The sequence below is a fragment of the Garra rufa genome, chromosome 4 (genome assembly GCF_049309525.1).
Source record: "Garra rufa chromosome 4, GarRuf1.0, whole genome shotgun sequence".
Lineage (NCBI taxonomy): Eukaryota > Metazoa > Chordata > Actinopteri > Cypriniformes > Cyprinidae > Garra > Garra rufa.
This window is the reverse complement of record NC_133364.1, coordinates 33216261-33239532: the sequence shown is the minus strand read 5'-3', so window position 1 is coordinate 33239532 and position 23272 is coordinate 33216261. Positions and strand designations below refer to the sequence as shown.

Here is a 23272-nt window from a genome sequence, read left to right as displayed (position 1 = left end):
ATTTACAACCTTGCCAGTAAATTACACAAAACTTGTGCTTCTTAAAGACAGAGGGAGTGACTGCAAATTTGCCTTTCTGTCACTCTTGTAACTAAAATTATTATTAATATTTATTTACCTTTGTTAAACTGTTTGTTTGAAGTCATTCAAACACTATCCTGGATTATTTTTATTTTTCAGGCGAATGAAGACACAAAAATATTTTTGTTGCAATTTCCATTCATTACTATCCTGGTGTTGACACTTTTGAGAACCTAGGAGATGTGAAAATATACAGGTCTATACAGAGAAAAGGTAAAATGAGGATGAAGGACGTCCTAAATCATTTTTATTTGTAGGAGGGTCAATATTTGCCTGTAGTTAAGGGCTTTTGGGGTTTGGCAACTATTTTACTTGCCATTGACACAATTTTAAAAAGTTTATTATTACGCCTACAATTTAGGTGACTGTACCAAACAAGCTGTCAGAGCAGATACTGCGAGCATCTCCTGAAAATGTACTCTTTTTATATATATATATATATATATATATAGTTGCTCAACTGAGTCCAGAGTTGTACACAAGTATATAAGTTTTTTCTGGTCTCCTCTCCTTTTTACAGTCTAAGTGATGTTTAAACCTCATTCATTCATTCATTTATACTGCACAAATGCTTTTATTTCTGAAATTTTGACCTCATTTTTTAAAATTCAAATATCTAAAAATTCTTAAATCAAGATGCATTTTCTATATAAGAAAAATAATATTAAATATTTAGTCTAGTTTTCTAGAGGAAACAAGTAAAATTAGCCTATCTGCCAGTAACAAAAACTTAATGCAAATCGAAACAATATTTCTCTCACTGTTTGAAGCTTTACCTGATGGAATTATGTTTTTATGTGTAATTTTTTACCCCTCTTTTGCTTGTGGGATACCATGAAAATGAATACATATTACCTCTGATATTATAACAGATTAAAGTTATAATTTAACATGGAATGTAATATGCTGAAGTCTTTTTGTGCGGTGCTGAGTTCCATTGATCATGTCTTTTCATAATCATGGTGTATGCACTAAACTCAGAGTCAGCCTACTCAGAGTGGATTGAACTAACTCAGTTCAGTTATTCTGAAAATGAAAACTGAGTTCAAGATTTTAATTTAGAGATTGTTGGACCTCCTTGGGAATCCACTCTCCAAAGATTACTTCCAAACCTGCTTCAACACACCTGCCTGCAATTTTCAAGCAGTCTTGAGGAGCTTGAACATGAGCTTCTCTTTAATGTCTGATCATTCGAATGTCCTTAGTCCTTCTGGTGCAGTGCTTTGACTTCACGTCCTATATGATAATCCTGACATCCTTCATTATCATTAAGACCCCTGTCACATTTCCAGGGTTCTCAGAAGTAAAAGTCTTCATAGTGTTACTGCAGCAAATATATTTCTGTGTTCTCATTTGCCACAATAGCAAAGGAAAAATAATCCATGATAGTGTTTCAGAAACTTGGTTTCCCAAGTAAAATACTACCTCTAAAGTTTAAGACCATATCTGAGGTCAAGAAAATGGCTCCCAAGCAAAATTTAAGTTACTTATTTTGTGGAATGTGTGTCAATCTGGTTAATTGGTGATACACTGTGTATGTCGGTTCCTATAGATCAGTGGTGTAGTCTAGTTTTTTTTTTTTTTTTTTTGTAGTGAGTATTCTGTGATTTTTCCCTCCCAGCCCCATATTTACCCATCCCAAAGCAACACCCCAAACGCAACCACACTCATTAATGCATACAGGATGCATCTATATGTAATTGAGAGCATTCTGAAACACTGCTTATGTGTTATCAACATTTTGATTTATTTTTAGCAAGTTTTATGAGCTGTCAATTTTCAATGCACATTTAGGCGTGCAAGTTGGAACTATTATTAACAATAAATTCAGGGCTTGAAATTAACTTTTTTACTTGGTAGCACTGGTGCTCCCAACTTCAATAGGAGCACCAAAAAAACTTGAGCACCCAATTTATTTTTAGCAACGTACCAATCTTGATTCTTCATGGCCGATACTTATTGCTGATGCTTTACAAGCAAATTGGCTGATTTTGAAAACCTTTTTTTCAAAAAAGCAAGGGACAACCACTGCATTTTTAAACCATCTTCAATATTCAAAGCGCAAATAGAGGCCGAATTTTTCAAGCATGATCTAGAGCAGGGGTTTTCAAACCTGTCCTGGAGCCTCCCCTGCCCTGCACATTTTGCTTGTCTCTCTCATCTAATACACCTGATTCAAATCATCAGCTCATTAGTAGAGACTGCAAGACCTGAATTGGGTGTGCCTAATAAGGGAGACATACAAAATGTGCAGGGCAGGGGAGGCTCCAGGACAGGTTTGAAAACCCCTGATCTAGAGCTATAGACATTACACAACCTATAATAGCCCACATACTAATAACAGCCTAGATATGTTATGTAGCCTAATTTGCGCACATTGGGGAGTCGCTGTCTAAACTCGGGGTATTAAAATTGCTTTTGAATGCGCGTTTTACTTTTGGTGTCATTTTAACGATTGCGCGAAACTCTCTGTGGCGCTGAGCGTGCATTCTACAATACAAGAGATTACTTTAACAAAACACCAACGGGATTTTGAAAAGCGTGTCCCCAGTGGAAATTACATCTTTGGATGAGTGGAACTCTGCCGCTGAGTTAGCATTTGATGTGAATATAGGGGTGAGCGGGGCACAACCTAACGTGGGGTTAATTGTAACACACGTGGTTTAAATATTTCCACACATACTAGCATAACCAAATTTACGGTATTTATTTACTAGTTGCCATAGCAACACTATGCAGAGAAAAAATAGCGCCAAAATTCAAAAGCCTTTTAAAGATATCGCTGAATATTTATTTTACCATAGTAAAAGTACATTTCTGGCTTAAGTAAACTTTTAATTTCAGTTTTTAGTATTCATTTAAAATTAGACAAATCTGCTATTATTTTATTCTCCAATTTGTTGTTTGTCAGTTTAGATTATTGTATATATATGTTTAGTTTATTAATGCTTCGCAAACCAGCAGAAGACTTATATTCCAGTGGCGCAGATGGGGAACGTTGTAACACTGTGTGACAATATGCCCCGCTGTTATTAAACTGTGCTATTCTATGACATTAGCGGCGCAGTTTACACGATTTACTTCTAAGGATTTTGATATGAAACCACAAGAAACAGGTGAATAAAGGCTGACAATCAATGTTTAATATTCAGAAGTTATTATTTCAAGAAATGTAAAGTATTTTGGCTGGTTTACTTGTTCTATGAGAGCTGTGTGTGGAGGGAGGGGAGTGTTTTTCTGAATGTCTAAATGTGTTTCATTTATTTGTCCACATTGTTTTGAACTAATGTACAGCTGTGTGTTGCGATCAGGGCCGTTTAAAGCATTGTTGCGATGTGTTCATTGTCAGACTCCAAAATTAGATTTTTTTTTTTTTTTTTAAACATCATTACTTCATTTGAAAGTTAACACATGTATTTTACTGACAAAATATTTTAGTTTGTTGTGTATATTTTTTTTAATTCGATCAGTTAACATTTTAAGCTGTCATATGGTCGTGTTACAACGTGCCCCTCAGATGTTACAATGTACCCCACCTACAGGGCATGTTGTCACGTTTCAGTTCCTTTCTTTTAAGGTAAATAACGAAAAACGTATACTCTGTAAATATGGAACAAAGCGATATGTTTGTACTAGACAAGTGTGAAAATAACGTGGATAAAAATTGGACTCTGAAACCCAAGTGGATTTACATAAACCGTGAAATTCAAAAACTGTTAGGTTGTGCCCTGCTCTCCCCTATGCCATGTTGTACAGTATATTGAGACGGACAGGCTTGTGAAAACACTGAAAGAGTGTAATTCGAATCTGTTTTTGTTTCATAATTAGTATCTCATTTACGTAGCCTATGTTTTCTCCTCTCAAAGCGCAATTTTACACAACTAGCGTGTTTTAACTATAAAGCAAATTTTAAATATCTTGAAAAAATACTTTAATGTATTTAAAGCGTTTAAAGCTTTTTCTTCCGTTTAAAACATTTGGCCAAAATCTAGAAAAGAAGTTACCAGATCATGACTCTCTTCGTTTTTTCTTTCTTTTTGAGTATCCTAAAGAAAACCCTGAACGGTAATGAGAATGCATAAACAGAAATGGTAAATTATCGATTCTGCTCAGAGTGAACCACTTTTTTTTTTCGTTTTAAGCTGCTCAAAACATACAGAGCAACGCACATGACATACAGGGGAAAAATAAAAAACGCATCGGCCGCACGCATTAGTATTTTCTCATGTTACTAAACTGTGCATGACAAATCGTGACCAGGATTTAGTTAAATCAAATCAACGAACAAATATCGTGCACTCAAATTACTTAATACAAGGGAACGAGTTAGTATGCCTAAGTTGTGCACACAATTTAGTAAAACGAGGGAGTGACATCTATTGTGCGCACACTTAAAACTTTTCCCCTGGGGCTCCGTAAGCCACTTTAAGCGTAAACATATCCTCGTTCAGTATGGCGCGTTTGTATAAGAAGTATAGTGTTATTGACAAGTAAAATGTGAGAAAAATTATTTTTCCTCAGTTGTTATTATAGAACATTAAACTCGCTCCACTGCACTACCTTTGCGCTCACGTCTCGTGTCTATTGCAGCGCCTCGAAGTCACTGCCTTTTAGAATGTCCTGCGACGGGGCCCCCCCAAAGGGTCGGGGCCCCCACGCACTGCGGGGGCTGCGGGGGTGTCCCGTACGCCACTGCATTGCACCACTCATCACAACAATGTGTATAAATGCAGACGCACCATTAGTTGATTCTGCTCTTTGAAAAGTTCAAGAAGGAAGTCCCATCTCCTTTCACCATCCACTGCCAGTGAGCCAGACAGTAATTTTCCACCCAGAAACCCCTCCTCCACCACTTCTACCTTTAGACGGCTACAGGCTTGAGCCCACCAGCTGCCAATTTGTTTGCAGTCACCAACTGCATCTGCAGTCACTGAAGACTACGCTGGACATGGCCAGGAGAATTGAAGCTACCACAAGGGAACAGACAACCTGCTTGAAATAAAGTGCCCAAACGCTAAATGCAATGTTGATTGCAGCCATTTAAAGTTACACAGTGGTACCATGCAACTGAAATCACTACACAGCTAATACTGGCAGGTCCAAGGCCAGCTCTTGATTACTGGAATGGCATGGTGTGACTTTGTTGTTTTTGAAGTAGCCAGAATCATTAGAGAGAAAGCCAATTACTTCTTTTTTATTTTTACATGTGCTTGATTTAGGGTTAGAGCCAAAGTCTGAAGGAAAGTACCTCTCTAGGACCAGGGCTGCTCTGTTCACCCTCAACAGAATAACTAGCATCAATATGTGTATCTGTGTTCACTACTCTCTGCTGTGTGTGCACTTAGATGGGTTAAATGCAGAGCACCTGTGTGGTTTACAAGACCTCACAATCTTTTCTCTCTCTCTCACACACACACACACACACACACACACACACACGTTGGGTTTACATGTTTTATTATCCATAGGCGTAATGTTTTTTATACTGTACAAACCGTACTTTCTATGGCCCTACACCTACCCTACACCTAAACCTAGCCCTCACAGGAGATTGTGCATACTTTTACTTCATCAAAAAAACTCATTGTGCATGATTTATAAGCCTGTTTCCTCATGGGGACCTATCCTTGATGAATACCAGGTACACACACACACACACACACACACACACACACACACACGCACACACGCACACACATACACAGGCACACACGCACACACAGATTACATAATTTAGACTGCAAAATTAAAAGTGCAATAAAAGATGTTATGAGATTAATGTTTTAAATACATTTAGGAATGTACAAATTAGAAATGTTGGGGTGGGGAGGCATACTTTTAAACATACTAAACTACCAGCAACTGCCAGCAGGTGGCGGTAAGTCACTTCATGAGCGAGTTATTGAGTCGTTTCAACTGATTCGAGCCAAACGCTGAACCATTTGGTAGTAAAAACATTGCTTGGAAAATGTGCTATATTTCTGCTGTGATCCTTGTTTGGAACAATTTTGGTTGGTGAAACAGAACAAAACAGTAAATATTTTGTTCAAAATGCAACTACTTGACTAACTAGTTTATTAAACTAAAATTAATGTAACATTTGTAATCGTGAGAATATTCTGCAAAAAGCCGACACTACAGTCAGTCAAGTCACATCTTGAAAATACACGGTCACGCCAGCTGCACTTTTATTTATTTTTTTGCATGCGCGTCTAATCGCGCACTTACGTTATGGGTGCTGGGAGCGGTCAAAATGGATTAAAAGACGCTTTTAAAACGACGTTTTCTCTATGCTTTACCTGATATTTTTCATCAGGACCATTTAAGACCTACCGAAACTCATCCATGATCATAACCTCTTGTCACCCATTGAGCATGTTTGGGATGCTCTGGATCTGTGTATACAACAGCTTGTTCCAGTTCCTGCCAATATCTAATCTAATATCCAGAAAATTGGCACAGCCATTGAAATAAAGCTAAAAGGTGGTTACACCAGATACTGACTGGTTTTTAGACACCCCCTCCCCCCCCTTCCCCCCATTTAACCCTCTGGGCCTCCTCATTAAGGGGTCACACTTGGCTCCCTCGCGGTCAAAAGTGACCGAAGCCTTAAAAAGTAACTTTTTTTTTTCTTCAGGAAAATCAATTAAATATATTTTTGTTCAATAATATTTTGTCATTATTATTTAGAATTTTGAGCATTTTTTATGAATCTATGCAATATTTATACAGTTCTAATGAGCAATTTTTTCCCAGTAGATTTATATTTTATATTATATTTTTTAATTAATTATGTATTTATTATTTTTCAATAAATACAACATTTCACATTAAAATAGAGTAAAAGCATTTAAAATCCATTTTTTTAAAGTGAAAATTGCACCATCTAGTGGCATAAAAAATAAAAACTTGTGTAATGCCATGTAAACTCCTGTATCTCCCTATATACATATATACAGGGGCTTTGGGATTCTTATTGTTTTTTTTCTTTTTATTGTTTCTTCATTTTATTAGGCTTTGCATTTAGAAATATATTCAGACATTCTAAAAGATACATTTGGGCAAAGTTTAGATATTTTTTTGATTGGATAAATATCAGGTTTTGCATTTTTCTGCTTATTTCTGTGTGTCTGTGTGTGTGTGTGTGTGCGCGTGTGTGTGCGTGTGTGTGTCAGTTCTGTACTTTTGTTATTTTAGAGTGTCAGTCCTTGCTTGCTGAACACTTCTTTTCAGCACAGTTGCTCATTTGTAGCTTGTATTACCAAAAGATTATCTGAATTATCACATTTTTTCGTATTTCCCATTCATTTCCTATGTCGGTCATTTTTGACCGCGAAGGAGCCAAGTGTGACTATTTTTTTTTTTGACCTTTTAACATATCCGAATCATGTCACTGATTTTTTTTTGTACTCACATAGCTAATGCAACAAAAGTCACCAAGTGTCATCTCATTCTGATGAAGCTACGATTTTTAAAAATTCAAAACATAAAATTTTTCGGTCAAAAATGACCGAAGAGGCCCAGAGGGTTAAGAGTGGTCTTTTATAATTTTGGTCAGTGTACTTGGGGAAACTAGTTTTGTCACAAACCTGGTGTGAACAATCATGTATATTTGCAGAAATATGCACAATTCTGTTTATACAATCTGCACTACTTAGTATAAAAGACTATTAAATCTATCAAGATCTCCGCAGATAATGAATAAATTCAAAAACAGCAACACCATCTTCATTAATCAGCTTCAGTGACAGTTTATTCTCTTAATAAGGCTACAAAGTTCTTAAAAATATGAATACATCATGGCAGTCCTGATATAAACTGCAGGAACAGAGATTATTCAGTCCTTCAGTCATGTAGCTCTGGTGCAGCTTCACAATGCTCCTGACACTGAGAATGAGTTGCTCTGGTGTGCTGATATTTTACTGGACATTACTGATGAAAAATTACCCATGTTGCTTACCATTGAAGATTCCATTATGAAATCAAATGAGAAAGAGTTCAGGTGAGAACACAATACACTCTCTAGTCATCTATAAGTGTTGGGCTTTTGTTACATTTCCTCCTATATTCCCATGTTCACACTTAATGGGACCCCAGTTATTACTCCACACCTCCATATTTTATTTCCTATTTGATTGCAACTTAGAATCATTGCTCACATACATTTTTACATTTTCGTTTGTATCACTTTATTCCCCTGCCCTTTATTATTACATATTACCATCACTCCTCCATCTTCAAGAACTTTTGCACACTTGATCTCATCTGCTTGTTTCAACTCATTTATTAATGCAATTACACTTTCAACTTTTGTCTTGTTTCAGCAAGTTCTCTCTGGTGTTATTACATGACTCACATCACACTGATAACATAAAAATACAGATCTCTCATGTGTGAAACCTCATGTGGTATTGAAGTGAATCTTTACATCTGAAACTCTTACCGCAGTGACCACATATAAACGGTTTCTCTCCAGTGTGAACTCGCATGTGTCTGTTGAGACTTCCTTTTAAGTTGAAACTTCTTCCACATTGCTGGCAGGTGAAAGGTTTCTCTCCAGTGTGAACTCTTATGTGATCTTCAAGGCTTTGTTTATGATTAAACCTCTTTCCGCACTGAGGGCATGTGTAGGGTTGCTCTCCAGAGTGAATTCTCATGTGGTCTTTAAAGTTATGTTTTTGACCAAAACTCTTTCCACACTCAGAGCATGTGTAGGGTTTCTCTCTATGAGTTCTCTTGTGGACTTCAAGGTTTTCTTGTTGATCAAAACTCATTCCACACTGATCACACGTGTAAGGCTGATCTCCAGTGTGAATTCTCATGTGTCTGGTAAAGCTTTCTTTTTGAGTGAAACTTACTCCACAATGTTGGCAGGTGAAAAGGCTCTCTCCAGTGTGAACTGTCATGTGGCAATGAAGCTTTTCTTTCTGATTAAAACCTCTTCCACACTGTTGGCAGGTGTAAAGCTTCTCTCCAGTGTGAACTCTCATGTGTCTGTCAAGGTGTCCTTTTTGGTTGAAACCTCTTCCACACTGTTTGCAGGTGAAAGGCTTCTCTCCAGTGTGAACTCTTAAGTGTCCTTCAAAGTGTCCTTTATGATTAAAGCTCTTTCCGCACTGAGGGCATGTGTAGGGTTGCTTAGTGTGAATACTCATATGGTCTTCAAAGAGTTGTTTTTGATGGAAACTCTGTCCACACTCAGGGCATGTGTAGGGATTCTCTCCAACGTGACTCCGAACATGTGTTTTAAGACTTGCTCTAAGACTGAAATGCTTTCCACACTGTTGACAGTCATAAGGCTTCTCTCCTGTGTGTACTTTTGTGTGTCTTCTAATGCTTTCTGTTTGACTGAAACCCTTTCCAGACTGTTGACAGGTGAAATCACTTCTTCCAGTCTTTCGAGTCCTTTTTCTTAAGGTCTTTTCAGTCTGTGAACAACTAAAAGGTTTTTCTCCATTTAAGCAATCATGATCTTTCTCTTCCGTTTCATTTAGTACTTGACTCTCCTCTTTCAGTGCCATCAGGTCTAAGGTGAAAAAAGACAAAAGTTAACCCCCAGTTTAAAGACACGAAACACAAACCACATCAAATTACAGTTAAATGAGTTAAAGTATATGAAATTTCTGACATATGCGGATACAGAATACCAGTATAAACAAAAGCACATGGAGGACACAGAACAAAACTGAAAACAAATACTTGATTTTAATCATATATTATTGAAATTCTTCATCAAGCAGCCTCTGGTATTTTCATAAAGATAATGTGTTTTTATTGTAGTGATTGTTAGCATAAGCAGCCTTTAGCATTGTGTATTTCTGTCTTAACCATAATTCCCATCGGGTTGTAATCCTATGTTAATTCAGACGTTAATTTACTGGTGTCTGAAAATTCGTTTTGCCATTAAAACTGTTTTAAATGTCTGAAATGTTGATGGTAGTTAATAACTTAATATGAAAATATGGGAAATAAACAGCGGTGCTGATTGTCATCAAACTCTGCCTTTGTTCCTTTAGCCCCACTTGGCCCAACATATTCAAAAGATAATTCATATGTGAGGTTGATGAATGATAGGCAAATGTTTTTATTTCCTGTCCAATATATCGTTATTAGGCCTACCTCAAGGACCGGCTGTTAACAATCTGTTCATTTATGACATGGACCATTTTTACTGTGACTGACTAAATAACACAATTTTAGTCGACTAATCCTCTTCTGGTTGACTAACATTCAGTGAACTATTAAGGGGGCAGCCCTAGTCGAGTGAAAGTGATGGCTGTCACCAGACCTTATTTTGCATATGTCATAATTACATCAGACTTAAGTTAGACCACATGCAAAAATTTTATTTAACAATTTCATAAAATGTTTCTCAATCCTAGTGGTGCCCCTTAATATTTACATATTAAATGAGACACAAGTCTACAAATGCTTTTGTTAAATCAGAACACTAAAAGAACTTTAAGAAAAAAAAAATGAAGCTGAAATTCTTTCAAAAAAGAAAGCTGCAGGAGGACAAACAGAGTAGAAAAACACCTGCCAAAGGCAAATGAATTGAGAAGATGTACAGGACAGTTCATAGGATAGTCCAGCTTTGAGAATGAAAACCAACCTGTTTGTTCCTCAGTATCTTCATGTTTGACTCTGAATGTTTCTTCAATCTTCATGTCTTCACTCTCCTCTTTAATAAACGCCATCTTGATAATAGTCTCATGTGGATCTCAGTTGCTCCACCGGGAGTTTTTTCTGTTTGGAAACGTTGCCCTGTTTAAGATGAGAGTTATTAACAGAAATATAAAAAAAGAAAAAGAAAAATCTCTGTGTGCATCTCAATCAGCTCTAGTTCAGTAGTCAGTGCACTAGTAAGGGAATCAGAGTAATAATGGACTTAAATTATTTGATTAAACAAACACTCAAACTTTTTACTTTATATTCCGTTTTTATTAACATTTATATTACATTCAATCGTTTACACACTTTAAAAATTGCTATTGTATTTAAAGGTTGTCATTACCACAAAAACATCTGTAGTTGTTTGTTAAAATTGTCATTACTCATGTTTGAGTTTGTTCTCGTTGTATTGACTCTATTTTGAGCAGCAGGTCTCTCAGCGAGCGGCGATTCGAAACAGTGAATCATTTTGTGAATCAACTGACTCAATTGACTCGGAGTTTGTAATTCGTGTTTCTGATCTGAATCACTAACAGAGAGAGAAACCAGGCGCTGTGGATGCGCTTTACTCTCACAAAATAACGTTCATTATTAGATAAAATATTACAGTGCTACACGCAATAATTATAAAGCATGAATCGCCTGTAAGCCATATAAAATAGTCTGAACGTGTATAAATTTAAACACTTTAAATCATCAAGACTACAAACCTTTCTTCAACTGAAAGCATTCACTGATGCAGGAGCGCGGAGCAGCCTTATGACGTCACATTACCAGATCAAAAATAAAAGTCCCGTTCACGCGCTTCTACAATCCAAAGAGTGCATAGATATACAGGGTAAAACTTAAGTCAATGGTTATGTCATATTTTTTCTTGTTGAAATACGTATTAAAGTATATATAAAGAATACAATTATAAAAAATATTTATTTACAAATATTTACAAATGGTGATATTTATACTTTTAGTTATTTATTTATCCATTTTTTTCCAAAATGCATTCATTCATTCTTTCATTTATTCATTTATGTATTCATGAAAATGTTTATGTCCACAGCCTTGGCCTAATGGTTGGAGAGTTGGACTTGTCGGACTGCATTTGAGACTCGAAATGCAGGTTCGAGTCTCAGGTCCGGCAGGGATTGTAGGTGTACAGCACTCTCTCCACCCTCAATACCAAGACTGGCGTGTGTGCCTGGATGGGTTAAATGCAGAGCACAAATTCCTAGTATGGCTCACCATACTTGGCCTCACTTCACCTCCTTTCCTTTCCTCAATTGTTTCTTTCGATGTTCATTAAATATTTAATTAATTTCGTATTTATTCCTGCATTTTGTCTACATTTATTTATTTACTGACTTATTTACTAAGACATTTATTTATTTACACCTTTCTTTGTCAGCAAGGGAGAAGCTAAAGATAACGGTTGCATAATTGCTATTTTAGCTTGTTTGAACAAAATGTGTCTTATAGGCAGCTGAGTGTAGACTGAAAACTAGTCTTCATGTGTTGCCGAAAGGTAACCTGAGACAAATTGAAGGAATGACTGAAAATGTAAAGCATGTGAATGTTATGCTAAACACACTTCTGAAGAGGATTTCAGCATTTTTTTTTCTACCACTTCCAAAACAACCCCCTATAAAAATTTGGGGCATCTGAGTCCTCAAACATGCATTTAACATGATATGAAACATTTATAAAAACATTTATATTTTCATTTCAAAGGTGAAGAAACAAATGACTTCATTAACCCTTATGCGGTCTTCGTTTTGGAATCACACTCAATCACACTCAAAAATTCGTACCCGAACCCGAAGAGACCCGCAAATGTCCTGGATGGAACCGATCCGGACCCGTGAAGACCTGAAAAATACCTTAAATGTACTAGTTGGACCCGAACCCGGCTGGGAAGACACAGACCCCGTTGTGTTTACCCTTTTGAACTAAAATAACGATACTTTTGCAGATTGTAATAAAGATTCGGCGCAATTGTTTTATTTATTATTTAATTTATTATTAATAATTTTTTTTCCAAAAAGGCACAGAACAATGAATGCGGTAAACTTTACTGTGTGCATCTTCAATAACAGTATCTTCTTCAGTAAGATAAAGTAATACAAAACATATGTTTAGAGCTCCACCTACGGCACCTAGTGGTCATCTTATGAAACTAAAAGGAGGAATGCGCACATAAATCTTCAATACAAAAAAAGGGGGGGGGGAGGGTATAGTTCCTTCTACGTTTTGACCAGAGTTTACTCACATTCTGAGGCTGAGATATCCTTTTGATATATGTGCTGTCTGCATAATATGAACAGATCAATCCTTCTGCAAAAACGCTTTGAGGTCCGCACCCGTCAATGATGCCGTGTCCAATTGCGTCCACTTTTCCCTTGCACTGACTTGCTTTCATTATTTCTCTCGCATGTCTATCTCGTTCATTCACTCGAACTTTAATTCCCAGCTCCCGTAGCGGTATTGCAGAATCCATCAGCATAGGGAATGTTTTTACTCCACCCTCCAAATAAATCCTTATCTGTGCTGGATAGACACATTGCATCCGCACCTTCTTTGTCTTGAGCTGTTTCATTACGTCTCGTACCTGTGCTTTTTTTTTCTGTAACTCTGGCGAGTAATCGTTGTCAAAGTAGATCTGCTTTGCGTTGTACAGTACCTCTTTCTGTGACCAGGCTTGTCGTAAGACTACATCTTTAACAGCAATAGTCCAAAAATCTCATTATTATCTAGGTGGTGCGGCGAGATCTTTGGGTTTCGCTGCAAGGGCCCTGTGTGCTCTTTCAATCTTCATATCCATTTCCTGAGGCAGATGTAAGACTGTAGTAAGCAAACTTTTTACAAATGATACTGTGTTTTCTCCTTCGCAGCCCTCTGGAACTTGATATATGCTCAAATTATTCCGGCGAAGTCTATTTTGTAAGTCTTCGCACCTGTCTGTGAGATCTGCCTCACGTTCCAGGAGGTATACATTCCTCAGTCTCTCCAATTCTGCTCTCCAAACCGTTTATTTTGCATTTCAGATCCTCCACTGAACTCTCCAATTTTGTCAATGATGCTTTCGTTTGTTTATGCCCATCTTGATTCTCTCTTCTTAACGATTTCAGTTCGTCCATCACTTCAGAGAGCTCAGGCGCTCGCGGGCTAGCTTTAGCTTGTCTAGCAGGGCTAGGTGATCGTTTTTTGTCGTCCCTTTCTCGCGCACTTTCGTTTTTGGATGCAGTTTTACATCTCGTTAACCTACTCATTCAGAAAACTCCACTTATGTTTGAACTGGGTGTTTGAATCGGGATTTATTACAACAATAAGACGGAGCTTAACTTTCAAGCGTGTGCCATCTCTTTTGTGCCACCGGAAGTCCATGCCATTAGATCTAATGCTATGTTTGTGTCAGACCAAGACTCATTTGAGATTTCGAATACCTCTCCTTTGTTTTATATCCTCTGATACCAAAATCAAAACCTTGGATAAGCCATAATCTGTAACAATAATGAGGCCTATTTTTAATAAATCTTTTTAGAAATTTGATCTTGATCCCAGATTTTTGTAGCATCTCCTTGACTGAAAGTCACTGTTTAGCCATTCTCCGGTGCTGTGTTTGTGTGCTATGCCTGCTGTAGTCCTATACTTCAGTTAGGACTACGAATAGGGGAGTTACTGCAGATCTTTTAGAGAGGGCCATAAGAAGTGTCGAGGCAGGGAGGTCAATTAGAGGTCAAAAACGTTGTTTCCCTGAAGAGAAGAGACCTCAACTAAGCAAGGCTCACGTTTGAAGCCCTCAGTAGGTTATACCCAGCTAGCAAAAAATATCCGCACGGCTTCTTTTTGCCGCCGGCCCTAAGCTGTCGGCTACAGGTGCGTCCCGCTGGCGGGGATGAAACGTTTGCCGCCGAATACGTCACTCCCATTTGTGGCAAGATGCCGCCGGCGAAAAGCTTAAATATAGCTTGTAAATCCTTGTGCCACTGGTCAGTATTGCAGTTATATCTGTTCTACTACTGTTTTTACCTCAGTATTTTTTATATTTATGTGAAGATGTTTATCACAGATACAAGAGACATAGAACTTATTGCAGCACAGTGAAATCTTGTACCCTAGGTCAGCAATGCCATTATAGTGGTATTTTGTACCCCAGAGCTTTATTCTAAATTATAACCACTTATCTTATTGTTAGAAATGGCTTGCAAATGTGATGTTATACTTTTAAAAAGCGGCTGCCGCCAGCGGTGCACCGTCAAGCGTGTTTGCGATTATGCCATTCTGACGCTTCTACTGCCGCCGGAGCGGCGCCGGCGGTCCGCCGACTCATTGCTATCTGGGTAAAGGCTGCAATGGAGTTTTTACTGCTGAAAAGGAGATTAAGCTTGTTTTCATACATCAGGATACTTTGAGCTTTCCACAAAAGAGATAGGAATACACTGAAGGGTAAAAGTTAAATTGTCAATTGGAAAAGTTAAGGTTAAGCGCTATGTTAATGTTTAAAAAAGCCAGCAAATACACGTGAACATACACATACAAATATACATATTGAAATTGTGGTCCTTAAAGACACAATATGTCTAATGTTTGGATAAAAAAAAAAAAAAAAAAACTCTAGAACAGTGTTATATATATTATATATATAGTTGAATTGTGTTGTAGTGAATTTTACAGGAGACTCATCTCATTTTAATTTGGCCCACCCATGTACGCCAGTTATGAAGTGAGTTCTGCTTTCGCCCACTAGGAAGGCTAAATAGTGTAGTGATGGGTACTGATGTTATGATTCTTGGATCACGTCACTTTAAAAAAGTTCACTTTGAAAAAAGTGTTCCCAAGCAGTCAAAAGGAAAATCTTTCTTACAAAAAGAGTAAGAGGGTGGGAAAAAGCAAAAAAAAAAAAAACTTGACAGACAAACTGACAGGAAGAAAGAGCTCAGGTGAGAAAACAAAACACTCTAGTCATCTAAGCATTTGGCTTTTATTACATTATCTTCTACATTTCCCCATGTTCACACTTAATGGGACCCAAGTTACTCCACACCTCCATATTTTATTTCCTATTTGATTGCAACTTAGAATCATTGCTCACATACTATTTTCACTGTTATCACTTTATTCCTCTGTTCTTTACTAATACATATTACCACCAATGCTCCATCTTCAAGTACTTTTGCACACTTGATCTCATCTGCTTGCTTCAACTCCTCTTTAAATTGCACTAGAATTTTTTTATCCCTTCTCAATTTATTGATTCTTTTTCACTATCACCAGTACTGCTTACAAAGTCTTTTCCATTCTCTTTCACATGTAAAAATCCCACATGGTATTTAAGTGCTGCTCTATTTCTGAAACTCTTTCCGCAGTGACCACATTTAAACGGCTTCTCTCCAGAGTGAACTCTCATGTGCTTGTTAAGGTTTCCTTTTTGGTTGAAGCTTCTTCCACATTGCTGGCAGGTGAAAGGCTTCTCTCCCGTGTGAACTCTTATGTGGTTTTCAAAGTGTCCTCTATAATTAAACCCCTTTCCGCACTGAGGGCAGGTGTAGGGCTGCTCTCCAGAGTGGATTCTCATGTGGCCTTCAAAGTGTTGTTTTTGACGGAAACTCTTTCCACACTCAGAGCATGTGTAAGGACACTCTTCATGAGTTTTCTTATGGACTTCAAGGTTTTCATGTTGATCAAAACTCATTCCACACTGATCACACATATAAGACTGCTCTCCATTGTGAATTCTCACGTGTCTCGTAAAGCTTTCTTTTTGGTTGAAACTTACTCCACACTGTTGGCAGGTGAAAAGCCTTTCTCCAGTGTGAACTGTCATGTGGCAATTAAGTTGTCCTTTCTGGTAGAAACTTCTTCCACACTGTTGGCAGGTGTAGGGTTTTTCTCCAGTGTGCATTAAAACATGTACTTTAAGATTTCCTTTATGACTGAAATACTTTCCACATTGTTGGCAGGCATAAGGTTTCTCTCCAGTGTGAACTCTCATGTGGACACCGAGGTTTCCAGGATGAGTGAAGCTCCTTCCACACTGTTGGCATTTGTACGGCTTCTCTTCTGTCTTTTGAGCTCTTTTTATTGAGGAAGTATCTTCGGTCTGTGAACAACTAAAAGATTTTCTTCTATTTATGAAATCATGATCTTTCTCTTCCATTTCATTCAGTACATCACTCTCCTCTTTCAGTGCCATCAGGTCTAAGGTGAAAAAAAGACATAAAAGTTAACCCCAGTTTAATGGCACAAAATAACAGACATCAAAACATTTAAAGTGTCAAAACAAACTAACAATATTCTATATCCACTAAGCAACTGCAGGAGATGATGCATGTAATCTGAGAAACCCTTCTCAATACTGCTAACTCTTCACTTACTTAGGATGTCTCAAACACTATTAAGATTGCATTGAAACCCTCTATTTAAAAAAAAAAAATAAATAATAATAGTTTGTGCCAGGAGATGTAATTAATTAGGTGCCAAGCACCGAAGGCAGGAATCTATTGTAATCACTGGTGTTTTTCTTCTTCTTTCACTCGAGTCTATGGCAGCCTGTTGAACTGCTTGCAAGATTGTGAATCTCAATCTCAACATGAACCATACCAAGTTTGGGGTCTCTAACTCAAACCCTCTAGTGCCGCCAACAGTTAAAATTTGCACTCAAGTTTAGGCTAATAATTGTTGAACCACAGAAGCAAAATGGATTATTTTTTTCTCTAATTCAGCTCATTTAAGAAGGCTGTGGACCACCGCGGACCAAACGATTTTAAATAATTATCCACAAAGTAAACTATTTCGCGTTGGCAGAGGGGGAGTGGGGAGGGTGCACAATCGTACTCGGGCCCGGTTCACGGCAACCGTGCCTAGTATGAGTACACCCTCAGAAAGGCTCCCTACTGCCATTGTTACAGTTTATAGACCTTCTAAAGCCGAGTTCAGACTGCACGATTTTCAAAGCAATCGCATCACAGATGTTTTCACACTGCATGACTATCTGGGGTAGCATTCAGTCGCTGCTGTGTTCACACTGCACGATGGATCGGCGACAGGGGGTTTCACACTGCATGACTTTACAATAGGAAGAATCGCCGACAACTTTGTCCCGGTCCGCAAACTACGTCTCACAACCAAACACACGCGAGAAGTGACATGGAAACAACGCGAGGTCAGGCGTGCAAGTTCTCACGTGAGACTGGTATTATTATAAAAAAAATGGTAGCCCGCAAGAAGCTTGTAATACAAATAGCACGTGCACTCATTTGCAGCGAAAAGAAAAGAAGCCGAAGCTATTCTTGTTGATATTGTGGTCTATACCTTCGTAACTCCTTCCCCAACTTTCCGCTGGCCTGGATGTTGCTGTCTCATTGGCTGTAGGTAATCGCCGACGTTATTTTCAGTCAGATCACCTTTCACACAGCATGATTTTGAATCGCCAACAGGTCCAGATATTTAGCATGCCAAATATCTCACGGGTGTCGGCGATTCTCTCAGATCGCGTCTTTGATAGTTCACACTGTGTGATTGTCACTCACGTGAACGAGCACCGATTTGCCTGTGATTTCGGGCATTTGTCGGCGATTTCTCAAAACCTGTCGGCGAGTCAAAATCGGGGCTAAAATCATGCAGTCTGAACTAGGCTTTAGTTGAGATTTCATGCATGAATTTGCTGATATGAGAACTCATATCCTGGGGATAAGTCTGTAACATCCATGTTGACAATAACTGCTTTTCCACTGTTGGGCCAGTGCACACCAGGGATAATAATGAGCCGGATGGTGGACAGAAACTCCTGCAATGCCACTCACATAGTTTTTTCCATTACATTACGTGAGCATCATAGCATCATGATTTTGAATCGAATTGAATTACTGACATGATAATCATAATTACATTGAACTGCGAAACCAGTGAGATTCCCATCCCTACAGTACAGTATGTGTTACTCTGATGCCAAATGCTCTTAACGAGACAGAAGGCAGACTCACCATAAAAGATGCAACAAACATTCATGCTGATGTAGAGAAAGCTCTCATTCAAGTGGCAAAACTTGTAAAGAGTGTTAGGAAAAGCACCTTAAATACTGAGGCGGCTGATAAACCGGTGTGTTCCAGTCCAGCATGAGTCACCAGAGGAAGCAGTCAGTTGCTTATTTACACTTTCAAATGATAAGCCATATGTGAGGTTGATGAATGATAGGCGAATGTTTGAATTTCCTGCCAGATATATTGTAAATAGGCCTACCTTAATAACCAAGCTGTTAACAACCTGTTCATCCTTGACATTGACCATTTTTTCTGTGACTGACCAACTAATGAAATTTTAGTTGACTAAGCCTCTTCTCGACGACTAACGTTCAGTAAACAATTAAGGGGGCAGCCCTAGTCGAGTGAAAGCGAAGTCTGTTGCCAGACTTTATTTTGCATACTTCATCATTACATCAGAGCTAGTTATACCACATGTCTATGACATTTATTTACCTACTATATATGAAAGTTTTACTCAATGCTTGCATTGAACATTAACATTAAAATTAGGGCCGGGACTCGATTAAAAAAATTAATCTAATTAATTAGAGGCTTTGTAATTAATTAATCGAAATTAATCGCATTTTAATCGCATATAAATATTTGACCTGAGAACAGTGAGAAGTTTTTTTATATGGATTTTTAGTATACCATTGAATAATGACTGAATACATAAGCTTAAGCAACAAAATATTGTTTATTTTTGTTCAACCAAGTCCAACAGACCAGTGCAATATTGCCATTAAGTGTAGCAATAGGCTCGATGTGCTACAGTGATATGCAAATTCCTTGTTGCATAGCTTGCACACAACCATGCTCTTATCGACGCTTCCATCCATCCGTTTTTTATAACAAAATTTCCCATCCACAGGGCCAACCAAAGCGGTCTCATCAGCTTTTTTGTCCATGTTCACTGTGGTTTGTTTTGCTGCGTCCCAATTCGCCTACTTATACTATGCCCTATACGTATGTACTCTTTTTGTGAAGAAAAGTACATACTTTTGAGTATGTAGCAGAATAGTAGGCAGGCTTTGGGACGTACTACTTCGTCATAACTGCTTCTTTAACGGACGCTCTGTTGCTTAGTTACCTGAATCCTGTCACTGTTTAAACTGCCCTGTCAATCATCACAGTTAACATTATCTACATTTCTTTTATTTCAATTTCCTACCGTATTAGAGAGAAATTAAGAGGCACATTCTTTAACGAGTCTTTCATGCCCAGAACTCTGCTCTTGTGTTTGCTTAATTATGCATTTAAACGTTAATGACCAAACCTATCATTATAAATGTTGCTGCACATGGAATATAACGCAGATAACATTTAAAAAATATTTTTTATCAAGTTACACACTGATTATTTATCACTCAAACCCCTTTCTCTACCTGTCCGTTGGTCGTGCATATCCTCCATGTTTGTAGTTCTAATCGAATCCTCGTTCACGGCACAGTGTGTTGTGGGCAATATTAGCCGTTAAGAGTGTGTATTGATCGTTAAGTAGTAGACCATCCGGGAATCATTGGAATACTTTTTTAAACATACTACGATTTGGGACATACAATACTATTTAGGACGGACGCAGCTTGTCTGAACGCTAGTTGGTGCTCCAGTATAATCGGTCCGCCGAATCTCATCCAGTGAGAAACGTTCCACGGTGCAAAACTAAGTGCGATTAAAATGCGTTAAAAAAATTCTACGCGTTATTTTTGTGTAATTAATTAATCTAAATTAACGCGTTAAAGTCCCGGCCCTAATTAAAATATTAAATGAGACACAAGTCTTTAAATGCTGTTTTTAAATCTGAGAAATATAAGAGTAGAAAATGGCCTTCAAGAGAACTTTAAAAAAAAACATGAAGCTGAAATCCTTCAAAAAAGAAAGCTGCAGGAGGACAACAGTGTAGAAAAACACCTGCCAAAGACAAATGAATTGAGAAAATGTACAGGACAGTTCATAGGATAGACCAGCTTTGAGAATGAAAACCAACCAGTTTGTTGTTCAGCATCTTCATGTTTGACTCTGAATGTATCTTCAATCTTCATGTCTTCACTCTCCTCTTTAATAAACGCCATCTTCATAACAGTGTGTCACGTGGATCTCAGTTGTTCCACCAGGGGTTATTTTTGCTGTGTTTGGAAACGTCCTGTTCGAGATGTGAAAAATTAACAGAAATAAAATAATAATAATAATAATAATATCTAATAAATAAAATAAAATACATTTCTGTGCATCTCAATCAGCTCTAGTTCAGTAGTCAACAATGTGATAGTTAATGGACATAAATGATCTGATTAGACAAACACTCACAACTTACTATTCAGTCAAGTATTTAATGAGTAGTATATTGCGTTAATCATTAAAATTGTATTTTAAAGTTTTCATTACAACAACCAAACATTTGCAGTTGTTTGTAAAGCTGTCATTGTTTTTCTTCTCGTTGCATTTACACTGTTTTAGGGGGCCGTTCACAGGAAGCGTCTTTGCGCATATTGGAAGCGACGCGCACGCGGTGCGACGCGCTCGTTTTTTCCAGGCGCGCCGCATCGATTTAAAAACATCTCAACTTTTCAGAACGTCGCAAGCGCACCGCAGGTCATGTGACATGAACTAACCAATCAGCTTCCTCACGTTTTTCCGTTACATTGAAACCTCAGCAGAAACATGGACGAGCAGCTCATCATTGTGGTCCAGGGATTTCCTGAACTTTATGATTTGTCAAGCCCCCATTATTTTGACGCTAATAGAAGAAACAATGCATGGAGACGCATAGGCTTGGAGCTAGAGCGCAGCTGATGGTTGCTTAGAAACGGCAGACGCTTCCGGAGCGCAAGCGCCCGAGCGCTTTGTTGATAAGGAAGAAAGCGGCGCGCCTAGCGTTTTCCACGCGTTTTTAGGCACGACATGTGAACGGCCCCTTAAACAGCAGGTCTCTCCGCGAGCCGCGATTCGAAACAGTGAATCATTTTGTGAATCAACCGATTCAATTGACTCGGAGTTTGTAATTCGTGTTTCTTAATCACCAACAGAGAGAGAAATCATGCTGATCTGTGGATGCGCTTTACTCACACAAATAACGGTCATTATTAGATACAATTTTACGTTGCATTCAATAATTATACAGTTTAAGTCGCGTGTAAACCATATAATAGAATGAACTCGTGGTATGAATTTAAAACACTTTAACCGGTTAAGACTACAAACCTTTCTTCAGCTGACAGTTCATAGGATAGTCCAGCTTTGAGAATGAAAACCAACCTGTTTGTTCCTCAGTATCTTCATGTTTGACTCTGAATGTTTCTTCAATCTTCATGTCTTCACTCTCCTCTTTAATAAACACCATCTTTATGTCACATGGATCTCAGTTGCCTCACCAGAAGTGTTTTTTCCGTGTTTGGAAACTTTGCCCTGTTTAAGATGAAAATTATTAACAAGCAAAAAAAAATAAAAATATAAAAATATAAAAAAAATGTGTGTGCATCTCAATCAGCTCTAGTTCATTAGTCAGTGCTCTGCTAAGTGATCAGAGTGATAGTTATTGGACTTAAATGATCTGATTAGACAAACACTCAAAACTTTAACTTACTAATCAGTTTTGATTAACATTTAATGATTAGTATATTACATTTAATTGATTCATTTTTTTTTTAAATCGCTATTGTATTTTAAGATTGTCATTACAACAAAAACATTTGTAGTTGTTTGTAAAAGTTGTCATTACTCATGTTTGAGTTTGTTCTCGTTGTATTGACATTGTTTTGAGCAGCAGGTCTCTCAGCGAGTCGCGATTCGAAACAGTGAATCATTTTGTGAATCAACTCAATGCTGTGACTCAATTGACTCGGAGTTTGTAATTCGTCTTTCTGATCTGAATCACTAACAGAGAGAAATCAGGCGCTGTGTGCATGTTTTACTCACAATAAATAACGTTCATTATTAGATAAAATATTACAATGCTACATGCAATAATTATGCAGTTTAAATCGCTCGTAAGCCATATAAAGCAGACTGAACGCGTTGTATTAATTTAAACTAAATTTAAATGATTAAGACTACAAACCTTTCTTCAGCTGAAACCATTCACTGAGGAGCAGGAGCGCGCTGCAGCCTTATGACGTCACATTACCAGTTATAAAATAAAAGTCCTGTTCATGCGCCTCTGTGTCTACAATCCAAAACGTGCATAAATTTACAGGGAAACACATATGAACAATAAAACTTATGTCAATGGTATTAAGAGTTTTTTTTTCTTGGTGAAATACATGTTAAAATATATTTAAGGACTGAAATGAGAAAAACATTTTTCAAATATTTACAAATTGTAATATTTATAATATTAATTACTTATGTTTTATTATATCTGCCAAATGTATTCATTCATTCTTTCATTTATTCAATTCAGGATTATTAATAGTGTTTAACCCATCTCCGGTCATGTTCATATGTAAACTGCATGAGCTAATTTTGTCCATTACAAGACCTCAAAAAGTCCATGTTTACCCACCCAT

General features: G+C 37.6%; 2 protein-coding genes across 2 annotated transcripts; both read right to left on the bottom strand.

Annotated features, from left to right (window-relative positions):
• Positions 1-8350: 8350 nt before the first annotated feature.
• LOC141333855 (uncharacterized) lies at positions 8351-10838 on the bottom strand. Its single transcript, XM_073839007.1, has 2 exons — positions 10694-10838; positions 8351-9607 (listed from the first exon to the last, which is right to left on the bottom strand). Exons 1-2 carry the CDS (start codon positions 10776-10778, stop codon positions 8469-8471), a joined length of 1224 nt encoding a protein of 407 aa, XP_073695108.1. The 5' UTR covers positions 10779-10838; the 3' UTR covers positions 8351-8468.
• A 4886-nt stretch (positions 10839-15724) lies between these two features.
• Positions 15725-22150, bottom strand: LOC141333866 (uncharacterized). The gene is made up of 3 exons (XM_073839022.1): positions 22023-22150; positions 20755-20910; positions 15725-16944 (listed from the first exon to the last, which is right to left on the bottom strand). The coding sequence occupies exons 2-3, from the start codon at positions 20843-20845 to the stop codon at positions 15989-15991; spliced, it is 1047 nt and encodes a 348-aa protein (XP_073695123.1). The 5' UTR covers positions 20846-20910; positions 22023-22150; the 3' UTR covers positions 15725-15988.
• Positions 22151-23272: the final 1122 nt, after the last annotated feature.